Raw genomic sequence first — 14,187 nt, forward strand, 5'->3', positions numbered from 1 at the left:
TTGAATTTGTTGTATTATCATACAGGCCTCAGGTCACATTATGCACAGTATGTCCTGTTTGAACCTGTGCATCATTGGCGGTTGCACATTTCTGTTTTCGTAAGGCCAGATAGCTGAAAAACGATTCAAAATTACAAGAAACTTAAATCAAGACACACGCAACAATATCTATAGTACAGAGGTGATACAACTGGACATGCTTACTTGCATACTTTATATATTTATTCCCAGGGGGGTTAAAAGTCTTACTTTAACATAAGTTGTACGTATTTTGCTTGGACTTAATAAATTAGGTATTCAGGATGTTGCTGTGCAGAGTAATACAAAGGTTTTTTTATTTTCCCAAATACAAATGTCTGACACCTACGCCCCCAGGGACTTCTTATAAAACACGTTATGTTCCAGATCAAAAGAGACACCTTACTTTAAAGTGTGAAAAAAGCTACAAAAAAATAAATTGTATTTGAATGTTGAGAGGTCTTGCAAATAAGGGACATGGCACTTCCTGGCTTGTACAGTATCTTTTTCTTTTTTTTTGGTCTATGAGAGTTATAAAGGACATATCCTGACCAAATGCTCTGTATTTACCGAGGTAACTAAAACACCGCTCCTCACATGCGTGGAGCAGCGTGCGTGCGGGTGTGTTTTTGCGTGCGTGTGTGCAGGGCGGTGCAGCAGCAGAGAGACAACCCCCGGCTGCCGGCTGGTTCAAGATAAGCTGTTATTCGTGGTGACCGGCAGTTGTTTTTGTTTAAAGTGGAGAGTTTGGAGCTTTGTTTTTATGTCTAATAGCACAACAATATCCAAAAGACACACTTTTTTAATCCCGGAAACTTGACTGCGGCTGCAGGAGCTAACTCACCTGGATCCGTAATGGAGCGGCAGAGAGTTAGCATGATTGAACACTTTAATTGTAGGAAATAATTATTGAATGCGCTGTCTGCTCGTCCTGGGTTTTTTTTAACACTTTGTGCATCCTCTGAGCTGAGTCATGGTTGGTGGAGGATCTGCTGATCTGGCTCCATCAGTCGCTGTCAAAATCTTCTCCGCCGGAGCAGCTGGCTGTATGGCCGACCTGGTCACCTTCCCTCTAGACACAGCCAAAGTGCGACTGCAGGTGAGCAGCATCACCTCAAGTGTATGAATTATCCCCCCAATATATTATAGCCACCTAAAACATCTGTAGCAGGGGGAACAACATAACACCGCTTGTTGCTGTATGTCAAACCTATGGCGTAACACTTAACAAACGAGGAAATCGCTATGTCCATAAACGCCTAAGAGACTGATATTATAGCAACCTTAAAGGCACATTTTTATTTGATCTCAAGTGACCTTTTTGAAACTTGTTTATTCATATCACTTCAGATTCAAGGTGAATCTAAGCCCTCATTGAAAGGCCAGAGGATGAAATTCCGAGGTGTGTTCGGCACCATCTTCACCATGGTGAAGACCGAGGGCCCCAGGAGCCTGTACAGCGGTCTGGTGGCAGGCCTGCACCGACAGATGAGCTTCGCCTCCGTACGCATCGGCCTGTACGACAGCATGAAGCAGTTCTACAGCAGAGGCTCAGAAAGTATGTTTCCAAGTTTTAACAGACAGTCAACCAATCAGTGCAGCTCTTTCCATCACTTATTCTGGCCTGCAGTTGCAAACAAAAATGATTTCTGGGATCACCTTCAAGATGCTTTAGTGCAGGGGTGCTCAAACTGTTTTATTAAAGGTCCACTTGTGAATTTTATACAAGGTCACGGGTCCGGATAAATGCCAGTAAAGTCGAGTAAAATTATTTTTGATATGAAATACTCCAAATCTCCACCCTCCATAATTGCACTTGCTTCAGTTGCTTGGTACTTTTTAAGGGCGGCGATGACAGTTACAGGACGAACTGAAGTTGATGCAATTTGATTGGATTGTGAGGCATGGACGTGAGCCTCATCTGATTGGTCAATCCCTCCATTTTTTTCACCAAGGGAAGCCAACTTCGGCTAGCCTCCTCTCGCAATAGAGAGTGCAATCTACTGTTTCACCATAACATCTAGAGGGGCGCTATTTCCCTCTTTGTAAAAATACTCAATGAGAATGGGGGAGAGATGGACCGGCAGAATTCTCACACACCTCTTGCTCTTGCCCAGCACTTGTATGTGCCAGTTGAGCTGGTTCTTCCACCAGCTCAACTCTGTCCCTCATCATGAACGCAGGAGGCTGGCTGTTTATCTGAACTCGCGCCCTCATCATTCTCTTCATCATCTTTCACTTGTTCTAAGCTGCTGCTGATAGTGCTTAGCAGCCCTGCTGCCAAAAAGGTCTGTCAATTTGCGACATTTATATGCTTCACCTGCGAGTGACTTCACCTTTTTTTCTCTTGCCTTCTCGGCCCCACCTTTTTCTTTTCTTTGATTTGTATCCATGTTTTTTCATTCTCGTCTGCCGCGATGTCTAATCCCTTCTCTTTTGTTACATACAGTTACGGCATTTCCTGTTTCTGCCGGAAAGAGGGGAGTTTGTCCCAAAGCTTGCCGCTATATTTACTCCCTCCATCTCATGCGGCTTTCACACCAGCGCTTTTCCCTTTCTAGCTCCGAGCTAGAGCTTTTCTGGTTCAGCTCCGGTTTCCCTTTTCTGCTCCCGCTTTGTTCACACCGCCCAGAGCCCGACTGGTGCTGCCGCTGCTGCGTCATGACGTCACCGTTTACATCGCTGATTTGCTCCCCAACGGCATTAAGGCGCTCACAACAACAACAACAATGGGGAACTGCGTCGGGTTGATGATCGTGTTGCTTTTAATCACACGAAGCCAGATTAAATTAAATAACGACTTCTCCAACCTTATGCTTTTCTCCAGAGTGCAGTGGTTCATTGTTTATTAATGTGTTTCAGCGGCATTTACCGACCGCTGCAGTGCTGGCTGCTCTTCCACGGGAGTTTATACATATCCCCAGTTCCCCTTAAGTGAATGTGTGTCAGTCTGAATTGACGCTGTTTGGCATCACAACGCTGTTATGAAAGTTTCTCTGGTATAAAATGGGTGATGTTAGCATAGCAACCGAAGCTAAACTGACTACTTGCTATTGCTATCCTATTGTGGCATAAACCGTTTTCTACTGGCTCTTTTTACCGGCGTATTTTTATTATGATTCTACTTGTGATAGTCGGACGCGACAATCTGTGCAGCCCATGTATTGATTCCATCCGATAGCTGCTATGATACAAAACAAAACGTCTGCCTCTCTCCACAATGATCAATAACAGTGAACGGATGGTCAAAGTAAGGTACAAATAAACAGAATCACACGAAGCCTGGTTAGTGTTGCCTGACTTTATAAAGTGTGTTTATAAGCACTACTGCTTTTAGGCAGGCATGACGAGACTCTTCAGTCGACCCATGTTCAGGGGCGGTGGGTTTAGTTTCCTGCACGCCTCGACGTAAGAGAGACGTAAGCGACGCCGCCTCTTAGCTCCGAAGCTCTTGCCTCTAGACCGACAATTTTTTGGAGCTGGAAGTGAACCGGATTCTGGAGCTAATACCTCATTCACACCAACGCAACTCAGGTTCAAGCTCCGTACTAGAGCTTTTCAGGTTCAGAACCGGTTCTTCGGTTTAGCTCCGGCTCTTTTCACACTGCCCAGAGTCCGACTGGTGCTGCGTCATTGCGTCATCGTTTGCGTCATGACGTAACCGTTTGCGTGCCTGCTTCATAAAGCCAAACCACGCGGAAACCCCTCACAGCTGACACCGACAACTACAACAATGGCCGATTGTGCTCCAGCTTACTCTGTACCTCTTCGGAAGACCAGATTCCCAGTAGGTAGCTGGCCTCTTCAGTGGACCACTGCTGCTTGTTAAGTTTCTCCATCGTTGTGTACAAACTGGATAAAACGCAGGCTTTTTGTTGTTGTTCAGGAGTTGATCCCGCCCCTGCCCCCGCCCCCGCCTCGACGTAAGCGTGACGTATGTGGTGCTTTTGCTCTGGCCGGACAATTTTTTGGTTCTTGGGTGCTTTTCAAGCTCCAGCTCCGAACCGGCCCTGAAACACCGTTGGTGTGAATGAGGTATAAGAGGCGGCGCCGCTGCGGTGTGAACAGGAAAAAACTGTACTTTTCAGGCTCCAGCTCCGAGCCGGAGCTGAAAATGCGTTGGTGTGAAAGGGGCATGACAGGAGGGAGCCTCGTTGAGCTGCGAGTTCACTCCGTCACGGAGGGGTAGGGTCGAAGAAGTGGTTTGGGATTGGGCCTGTGTGGCCGGTCTTTTATCTTCTTCGTATGTGATTATTTGACAAATAAAAACCACATAACTGCATTAGCGACCGCTGTCGCCCTCTGTCGGCCGTCAGCGCAACTTAAATTATGACGTTAAACAAACATTTTTTTTAAAGGGCCGGCCGGCCATCAACGGCCCTTGAAGACCGGCTGTTCTGTGGTTCTGCAGATTCTACAGATGGCCAGTCCGCCCCTGGTGTGGAGGGGGAGTGGGCTATCAAGCCCTCAAACAGCGAGTCTGCAGCGGTGCTGACTTGAGACCGGTCTCTACCTGACCGGAGTCACGCTGTGTGTCCCCGTCAGGAAACAAGCTGTTAACAAGTAGTTCCTGCAAACATCCACTAATAAATTACGATGTTAACAACCTCATGATAACCTCATATGTTTTTAACTTAGGATCATACCTGTGTTTAGTCTAGAAAAAGGTAAATGTGTGCATTTTATTATAAAGTTGTGTATATTTACAGACCGTTTCAAAAACTAAGAAGCTTATAAACATCAGGTTTAAAACTAAAAGAGCTTTGAAACACAATGAAAGATGTTTGGAGTTTTATTTGAGTTATTAATTTAAATGTTTTGTCTAAGAGATGCTGATTTGAAACCGAATAGAATTCCTTTATTGTAATCGCACCAGGTACAACGAAATTAGTTACATACAGTTATGGCATTTCCTGTTTCTGCCGGAGAGAGGGGAGGCCGTCCCAAAGCTTGCTGCTGTATTTACTCCCTCCATCTGACAGGAGGGAGCCTTGTTGAGCCGCGAGTGTGGCTGCAGACGGAGTTCACTCCGTCACGGAGGGGTAGTGTCGAGGGAGTGGTTTGGGATTGGGCCTATGAAGCAGTTTCTTACGGCGCGCAATGCATGGGGCCCCCTTGAGGGGGTTTCCCGACATGTCGTTGCAGTACATTAAAGGGTGTTTCATGTTGTCGTTGCTGTGGACCAGGGACGTGCACAGACATTTTGGGGGCGGGTGCTCAAGTGAGAAAAAGGGCACTTCCCATAATCATTAGCCGCGTTCACACCGAGTACTTTTCCCTGAGGGAAGATTACGCGAATGAGCCGCTGACGTCACTTCGTCTTCTTCTGCTTTGGGTTTACTGGCAGGCTGCAAGCAACTTCACAGCGTATATACTGCCACCCGGAGTCCCCGGAGTTGGGGACTGGCTTCAGTAGAAGCTGCGGGGACTCTACTCAGCTCTACGCAGCTTCTACTGAAGCCTTCCGAGTAAATCGCCAGAACGCCGACACCTCCTTATCACCGCTCCCATGTTTTTTTTTGTGTTGCCATAACTTATTCTCTCTCCGTTGGTGCGCGGGGCTAATGCTAATAATGCTAATGCCACAAATAAAATGGTGGCTTCACAAAACTTTTTCAGAGTTTTACGGGGCGTGGTTTGCAATTCGCCCAGCCAATCAGAACTGGGGCACTTTTCCGCCCCAGGATAGTACCACCTCTCTAGCAGGCACTAAAAATGGGGGTAAAAGTTCCCGGCACTAAGTACTCCTTTTGGTGTGAACGCAACATAAGGGGTACTAACGGAACTAACGGGGAAAAGTACTCCGGTGTGAACGCGGCTATTTATAAAAAAAAATGTAAAACAAAATGTTAAATATAGTTGTACATCTCTGACTTACTGACAAATTTATTTTAATACCCTCACACTCACGTAATTGTTTAATACTCAGCAGAATTCTACAAAATAATCAACATAGAGACAATTGGTCTTATTTAGTATTCACAATGCACAAGAGCAGACAACAAACTAGTACAATTAATTAGTTATTAAATGAGCAGCCAACAATCAAAATTATGAAGTCACTATTTAAGGACATTACAGGCAAAAATATCGTTTTTTCATGTAGCCTACTTGTTATTTTGGTCTATTTTGCTTCCATGTTTTCTTTCACTCTAATGGAAATAAAACTTCCAAGAAACACATGTAAATGGTGTTCGTTTTACTACCATGTCTGAATTAATCTATAGATTTAAAGCTAATCTGCATTTAAACACAACATTTCCGGGGGAAATACTGACTTGACGTAAGTATCTATCTGGGGAAGTTGTGAGGTGATATGTTTTTTGTTTGATCCTTTTCCCTTGGTAACTGCATGCAAATTAGCGCATTTTAATTAGGCCTAGTTAACGCCTAATTTGCATATCAATGTGGCGATTGTGATGTCTAAGCCTTCCCAAATATTTGTGTCATTGCATCCTGGTAAAATAAAAATATAATGTTTGTGTCATTGACATTAGCGCTGCTATGCAGCCATCTGTGCCCTGTACTACGAAGCCAGTTCAACATACCCTGGATATGTTTGAGTTATCTTAACTAACCCTAACAAACGAGATCTTGCTAAGCGGTCCTACGACGCTGGTTATCAACTCGGTAAATCAAGCCAGGGTTTCTCTCTCCAGCTGAGAGCGCGTTCACGTGAAAGTGGCGGGGTTAGCTACATTTGACCAATCACAAACAGGGACAAGTGTACTGACAGCGCAGCGTCATACTTCATTAATGAAAAGTAAACTAATATTAGACAAATATGAACTTTAAACATCCATGACTTAAACATATAATCCAGGATACAAGCCACATAGTTGCACCTGCAAGGAGAATACAGAACAACTGGTTAAAAAATAAATTATCTACAGAGTGTTTGAAAGCGTACAACAGTTTTATGATACTGCCCCATCTAAGACACGAGTGGATCTGACTTTAATTACATTTGAGTGTTTCGTCAACTTAATGTGTTGCTTAAAATAATACTTCTGCATACAGTATTATGTGACAATGTAAGTGTTGCACAGCCAGATACTGCTCGAGAAGCAGGAAATATTGTGATATTATATGATCGACGATCTGATTGATGATGTGATATCAGTGTGATATGAATGATAAGTGCGACACGTCGGCGTCTTCTCTGCATACGGCAGTTTAAACTGTATTTATTTTATCCTGTAATATGACTTGATATATTTAAACTCCGCACACTGAGCTCTGATTGGTCAGCAGGCGGTGCTTTCACTGAGTTGATCTCTTTGCGTCAGGTGAAAAAAAGTTATTTAGCCTTCCCAAACCTGAGCCTCACGCCTATGCCTGTATGCCCATGATAAATTGCCTTAGCTAAACCTTGAGCTAACTTATCCATTAGCTAGTAGCCTACCTTAGTTATATTTGTTATTGTCTTTTAGCTAATTAGCTGTAAACTCGAGGCACTGGCAGTTTAGTAATTTGTTCATCACCAGTCACCTTCAAAATAAGCCAAGAAAAGCCGGCATAACATGGGACAGTAAAGTGGGAGGTGCTGCTATTTTTTAAAATGGGACACAGGGTTCGGTCCGGAGTTTCAGAAGCCCTGCTTTAGTGCATGTGTGGCGAGTTAGACTGCATCATCCTACTGATGCTGTAGGATAAATACAACATATTTCTCATCATAAAGCTGGATGTTTGGGCTCGCCATTTACAGAAAGACCGCTCCAGGATGCAGGGCAAAGGTCAAATTCCTGTTTCAGGGACTATATTTGTGTTTTTGCCTAAGGACTGTTCTGTTCCACCTCTGGAACATAATAAGCTTAAACTACTTCTTCACTCCAGGTTCAGTCTTCATATCAGTGTACTGTACGCCTGCAGGGAAACAGTCAAACCAGTTTGACTGGAGAATAGTTCCTGTCATCTTTGTGTCCTCAAAGTAAACAATGTGCTCCTTCAGCAGCTATTGGTGCCTTGGGTGTTAAATTATGAAAAAGCTAAATTAAAGCTATAGATTTAAAGGAAATCCAGGATGTAGTTATTTCTAGTTGATGGTTTGTATTTTAAATATTTAATTCAAAGGCATATAAAACCCAGACAGTGCCAAAACACAGTTCTGCTCCTGTAACCCAATAATTTCCCAATTTGGGATCTCTATCTATCTCTCTATCTATTTGTTGTCCTAATTCAATAAAATATTGAATAATTATCAAAACTGCACCCTTGTTCAGTCTCTAAGTTGTTTTAACATCCTTGTGTTGCATCAGAGAAAAACAAGCGCCTCTGCTTGTATCACAGGTGCAGGAATCGGGACTAGGATAATGGCGGGCTGCACCACCGGGGCGATGGCGGTGACCTTCGCGCAGCCCACTGATGTCGTGAAAATCAGGTTCCAGGCTCAGAGCCGCCTGCTGGAGAACGGCTCTGTGAAGAGATACAGCAGCACCTTCGACGCCTACAGGACCATCGCCAGGGACGAGGGCGTCAGAGGGCTCTGGAAAGGTAACTTGATGTTGGGAAAATGAATTCCTCTTGCAAAGTCAGTGAAAATCATCAAATGTTAAGCAGCACTGCAGTGATTTTTACATTTTAGAAATCAAGTTAACATCCTCGACCCATATTTTTACATCTTTTGTCAATGATGTTGAACCTGAAAAAAGCCCCTCTTTAAAGGTCCCATGTCATGCTTTTCTTGTTATTACCCGTCCCCTTGTGTGTTATGAAGGTTTATATGCATGTAAACGGTCTGCAGAGTCAAAAACCCTCAAAGTACACCCTGTAGCGAGTAAAACTCTAACACAGAAAATACCTGTCTATGCTGCCCCAGAACGCGGGGGGGGGGGGGGGCGGAGCTCCAACAAGCCGTTTAGGACAGAGAGTGAATACCGGTGAATACACATACTTTACAGAGATGCTGTATGAGAAACAAATGTCAGTTTGGAAAATTGCACAATATAAATCTATTTTAGTAGACCTCAACAATGGAATTATGATCAGTAGAAATGGCCATGACATGGGACCTTTAACGGGGGACCCTAGTCATTTGTTTGCAGACCTTGAAAAGAAATACAGCAAATGTGAAAAGTGCTATAATCCTGTTGTGGCTAAAACGAGCTAAAAGAGCTTTTCGACTTGCACAACACACAGTAATCAGCAGTTGGAGTTGCATTGTGGGTAATATTGAAGCCAGGAAATGACAAGGAGAATGTGTAAATTAAAATCAAAAGATATCTCTTAATCTAAAATCTTGAACTGTCTTTTCAGGTGCCTTGCCAAACATAACTCGTAATGCCATCGTTAACTGCTGCGAGCTGGTGACGTATGACATCATCAAAGAGATCATCCTGAAGAACAAGCTGATGACAGGTCAGTCCTGACACTTAACATGAATCCTCAACATTTCCGACACTTTATATCACTTACTGTGGTCCCTAAAGAACACTTTGTTTCCAACAGACAACATGCCGTGTCACTTTGTAGCCGGCTTCGCAGCAGGTTTCTGTACAACCATTGTAGCGTCTCCCGTGGATGTGGTCAAAACACGCTTCATGAATTCAACGCCTGGGAAGTACAGCGGGGCGAGGAACTGTGCTTTAACCATGCTGATGAAAGAGGGACCCACAGCTTTCTATAAGGGGTATGTAACAGTGTGCATGTCAGATTCAGTAGTACAAATGTTTGACAGAGCAAAAAGTCAATGTAAACCGCCATTTTTGTTTTTATTCCTCTGATTCCTTTTTAGATTTGTGCCCTCGTTTCTTCGTCTGGGTTCCTGGAACATTGTGATGTTTGTGAGCTTCGAGCAGATTAAGAGAGGTGTCATGAGATTTCAACAGTCCATGTAGCCTTCACTCTGACCCGTCTGACAGCTGGTTGGCATTGGACTAGTGTTGTGTGGCAAAGCCAGGAGCGTTTGTATCAAGCAGCTCCTACTAAACAGAGAAAATATGTTTTCTGCTACTGGTCAGACCTGCTTTCTCTCAGGAATTAAACGGCACAAGTGTCTTATTAAAAAATAACTGCAGGGAAGATCCTTTTGGATTGTTACTGACTTGTTATTCAAATAGATATTTTCTAGCAATGTTACTAAACATTTTCAAAATGGCGAATAAGGCCTATTTCCCAAGTCCGGTGTGGTGTTGGACATCGTTACAGCTTTCTATTCAGAACTTTTTTAAAGTGTCTCGTTGGGTTTTGTAAATTATATTAGATTTTTCATGTGAAGAGATTTTAAAAAAATGTTTAGGAATTAGGATTTCAAGCTGTTTTTTTTTTTTAAATAGATGTATTTTTGCAATTAATCAATTAAGCTTTTAAAAGAAGAAAACGTTATTCTCCTGCAGGGAAATGTATTTGGGATCTACGCTCTAACACACTTGTCAAAAACGTCACAACGGATTTCAAATTGTAAAATAGATATTACATTCATGCATACATTGAAACTTTCAAATGTCAAAATATTGTAAAAAGATATTTGTCACAATCTCATTATTTGTCTTGTTTTGTCAGAACTATACTCCAAAACAGAAAGACAGTTAGTCTGACTCTTATGAAAGACAAGAAAAGGACGCAAAACATCAGAATTGAGAAGCTGGACCTGGGGAACATTTGATAATTTATTTTATGTCAATTGATTGGTTGATATTCAACTTATCGTTTCAGCTCTAATAAAAATGAGACAGTTGTTTGGTGTATTCCGCCAATGTCACTTCTAGGTTTTGGAAGGAAAGGACCACTCCAAAAAAGACCTCAAATATCTATATACTTATATATAGTTTATATAATAAGAGAGTATGATATTGGAAAGGTATAATGTTGAATCAGTGGAAGAATCCTCAAGTTAAATACAGTATGAATGGGAAAAACATTTTGATTGTGCATTTACCTACAGACATTTATTACATGACAACCCCCTCTAAGTATCACTCCATACCTGCTCTACTACCGGATGCTGTTATGGATACTCTTCTGTATAATCTGCTACACAAGTGAGCATTCTGGGGGACAATGCAGAGATAACCCACCTCCTAACCTAGAGATACGAGTCAAAGCTGACACTTTAAAGACAAGACCCAGGCTCTTTATATCAGCTGTGTTTACATTCAGTATATGCTTTAAATGTATGGTGCCATGTGTTACTTGTGTAAACTAATTCAATGTAATATACATTTTGTGTATGCTTCAACGAGGGCAGCTTTTCCATTTGAATAATTATTAAATTAAATCCTCACACTGTTTGTTTTTTCCGTGCAGAAATAACCAGGTTTTCTATGGAGCGATGTAGAGACACACAGGTGAAAGAGCCCAATAGAACAAAACAATCAGCTGACAGACAAGAAAATTGCCCAATTTGAGTCTTGCTGGACAAAAGAGGCTGCTGACAAAGATGTAACTAAAGTCTGTGGAGTAACAAAAGCCTCTGAACACGCTCCCCCTTGCTAATCACCTCCTGTAGTGCCAGCAAGGTTTCTCCATGGTTGAATTGGTATGGCAAGCTCAGCTGGCCCATGGCTAACCCTCACAGCACTAAAGCACGTTGATAGGGATCAAACATACTAAGATATGCAACAAAGGATGAGTTCTATAATATGACCTTTGGCCTTTATGAAAAGACTGCAGGTTAATGTTAGGATGAATAAAGTGTTGCTAACGCTCCTTTGATGACCTTGGCAGGAGTCTCTGCACACAGATCATCAGAGATATCGAGTGTCAGGTGAGCAGTTCAAGTTCAGTGAACAACAGTGAGCAACATTTTTCCAACTCGAGGAAACACAAATATGCTCTAACCTTTGTTATGTTGAACACATTTTCTTTTTGTGCAATCAGCTGTTAAAAAAAGCAGTTGTCATCCTGCTGAACCGGTTTGGTTGATTTAAGATGATGATTATGATCTCTTCACTACCTCCTACAAATAAAGGTGCCACAGTGTTACAGTAATACAACAGATTTAAGCTGCTTTTATTGTATTCAAATATCGTTTCATTTAGTGTCTCTGTGGGGGGATGGAATAATTCATGATCTTCAAAGCAACCTAGAAATGATAAATATGTGATCAAATGTAATCACAGAATTTGCACAAAACATTTTTGCAACTTCTAACTACTTACAATTTAAAGTTACTCGGTAAACTAATTGCATCCTTTTGATTTCTGTTGTAATGACAGTCTTAAGTGTGAGTTTAAGATGTAAAAATACCTTAACAAACATGCCAGACTTCTCTGTCCATCAGCATTTATTTATATCTTCACATGAAAACTTTCAATCACCTAAATATAATACTTAAAGACAGCCATAGATTAATTGATCTTAAGTAAAATTAGTATAGTTTAGTAACAGTGTATAATACTCCCTTACAAATACAATTTCTGCATATACATTTGAATAGACAAATGTATACAATTATTATTAAGCTGGTAAAGGATAAGCTCCTTGTATACTACCAGGTAGCTTGTCAATGTTATTGAGAGATCAATATAATGTATCATTACCTTTAAGGGTACATTCATATATATTATAAATATAACCATATTGTGTATTATTAATCTGACTAATAATCTTTAAAGTAACCAAAGTCACAAAATAAATGTGAGGCAGAAGAAATTTGGAAAACTCAAGTAAAGCCCCTTTAAAATCATACTTAAGTAAAGCACTTTACTGAATTCACTTAGTTATTCCACCGTTTAGTGAAGACACAACCTATTTGGGGAAATATGGAATATCTTTTTAAATCCAAGGCTTGATGCAAAGTCAACTTTACCCACTATCTTGAATGAAGTGAAAACCTGTATCTGAGTCAGGATTAGACTTCATCGTGGGGCCTGTTGATGCCTCCTCTTCTGAACCTTCAGAGGCGGAAGACGGACAGGTCTTGTGGGCCATCTGGGGCCTCGTCCGTGCACTCGAGGACGTAGAGACACATTGTAATCATGACAAAGCGGTAAATGTTGTAGACGGTGAGCCGTGTTCACATGGAGGCCAAAGGGGAGCAGGAATGGAGGGTGGCAGCAGGCTGGTAAGACCACAGCTGTGGTGAGACTGCAGTGGCAGGTGTTGGGAGTGTCAGGGAGCATCTCACCGAGCCATTGTGTTGATTCCAATTCAATAACTTCCTGCAGCTTCTTCACCAGAACCATCCTGATGTGTTGGGCTTTTCGTGAGCCCAGAAAGGAATTCAGGAAATCTGCCAGCAACGTATTCCCCTCTTCAAACCTCTGACACAGCATCTGTTAAGAGAAGTATCTCATTATTTCCAAACAAACAATGGGTATCATGTTACCCCAACTAAGACATCTCCTTTGCTTTTACAAAATAAATATTGGCCTCTAAAGACTGAAAAAAACTAGTGTGACACACAAACACAGCAGCAGTTCAAACGTTTAGTGTTTGTACAGAGTAGGAGTTATGAACTCTTATTTTCTCAAAATACTTGTCTTTTTGTAAAGTTTATTTGCAGAAGAGACCCATAATGGTATTATTTATGTGTATTGACACACATTATTGACATGTTAATAGAATATTTGTCGTATGTGTACAATAGGAAAGAAAATATACCAGAGACTGAGGTCAATGCTTACCTCACACTCCTCCTCTGCATGGTTTACTTTTTTTAGGAGACTCCACTGAGCACAATGCAAACTGGATTTTTCTGCTGCAAATGTAGGAAATGAAAACAAATTAGGCACACAGTTTAAAAAACTAAACTAAAAACAACACAAATACAGAGTCTCACCAAGTTGTTCTTGTTTGGCCTGGATGGTGGTTTGAATGTTTTCCAGTTCTTTGTACTTCATTGCAAGTAGCAACTTAGCATCTCTAAATTGAGGTTTTTGAGAAAGAGCGACTTTGGCTGTTTTCTGATTGGAAAGCAGCATCTTCTCTGCAGCACTCTGCAGCCCCTGAACCTGGGATGACCAAAGATAGTTCAAAAAACACTAAATGGAAAGTTTTATTTTACGTTTCGTGAATGTCCCACCTTATCGCTGCCCCTGATTATGTGTCTTATTCTGTCTTCATCCTCCAGCAGCTCGCGCAGCTCTCGGGTCCTCAGAGCGGCAAAGTGAGACATGATGCACGCGGGATGCTTGCTCTCTGCTTCTTCAGCTCTTTGCTCCCTGTTTGTTCCACTTGCATCCTGCCGGGGCGCTATGGGAGCTGCTAATGCTGCGTTTAAGGGCTATC

The 14,187-nt window shown here is 42.1% G+C and overlaps 2 protein-coding genes across 3 annotated transcripts; one reads left to right on the forward strand and one right to left on the reverse strand.

Annotated features, from left to right (window-relative positions):
• Window positions 1-103: 103 nt before the first annotated feature.
• On the forward strand, window positions 104-11,242 carry LOC307038241 (dicarboxylate carrier UCP2-like). The gene is made up of 6 exons (XM_079679602.1): window positions 104-1,117; window positions 1,369-1,576; window positions 8,308-8,511; window positions 9,274-9,375; window positions 9,466-9,646; window positions 9,752-11,242. The coding sequence occupies exons 1-6, from the start codon at window positions 992-994 to the stop codon at window positions 9,852-9,854; spliced, it is 924 nt and encodes a 307-aa protein (XP_079535728.1). The 5' UTR covers window positions 104-991; the 3' UTR covers window positions 9,855-11,242.
• A 128-nt stretch (window positions 11,243-11,370) lies between these two features.
• Window positions 11,371-14,106, reverse strand: LOC307038242 (vacuolar protein sorting-associated protein 37D-like). 2 transcript variants are annotated; one of them, XM_079679604.1, is made up of 4 exons: window positions 13,982-14,106; window positions 13,739-13,910; window positions 13,584-13,654; window positions 11,371-13,232 (listed from the first exon to the last, which is right to left on the reverse strand). In XM_079679604.1, exons 1-4 carry the CDS (start codon window positions 14,072-14,074, stop codon window positions 12,816-12,818), a joined length of 753 nt encoding a protein of 250 aa, XP_079535730.1. In that variant the 5' UTR covers window positions 14,075-14,106; the 3' UTR covers window positions 11,371-12,815. The 2 variants fall into 2 exon arrangements, with proteins under 2 accessions (XP_079535730.1, XP_079535729.1); XM_079679603.1 differs by having other exon boundaries at window positions 13,584-13,657.
• Between the last annotated feature and the right edge of the window lie 81 nt (window positions 14,107-14,187).

This window comes from Notothenia rossii, assembly GCF_949606895.1.
Source record: "Notothenia rossii genome assembly, chromosome: 4".
In the NCBI taxonomy this organism is placed as follows: Eukaryota; Metazoa; Chordata; class Actinopteri; order Perciformes; family Nototheniidae; genus Notothenia; species Notothenia rossii.

Coding starts and splice junctions, on each gene's coding strand:
- LOC307038241 (XM_079679602.1), top strand. CDS start 992: ATGGTTGGTGGAGGATCTGCTGATCTGGCTCCATCAGTCGCTGTCAAA. Junction 1,577..8,307: donor CTACAGCAGAGGCTCAGAAA/GTATGTTTCCAA, acceptor CTTGTATCACAG/GTGCAGGAATCGGGACTAGG. Junction 8,512..9,273: donor CGTCAGAGGGCTCTGGAAAG/GTAACTTGATGT, acceptor CTGTCTTTTCAG/GTGCCTTGCCAAACATAACT.
- LOC307038242 (XM_079679603.1), bottom strand. CDS start 14,074: ATGTCTCACTTTGCCGCTCTGAGGACCCGAGAGCTGCGCGAGCTGCTG. Junction 13,911..13,981: donor TAATCAGGGGCAGCGATAAG/GTGGGACATTCA, acceptor TGGTCATCCCAG/GTTCAGGGGCTGCAGAGTGC. Junction 13,658..13,738: donor GGCCAAACAAGAACAACTTG/GTGAGACTCTGT, acceptor CTACATTTGCAG/CAGAAAAATCCAGTTTGCAT.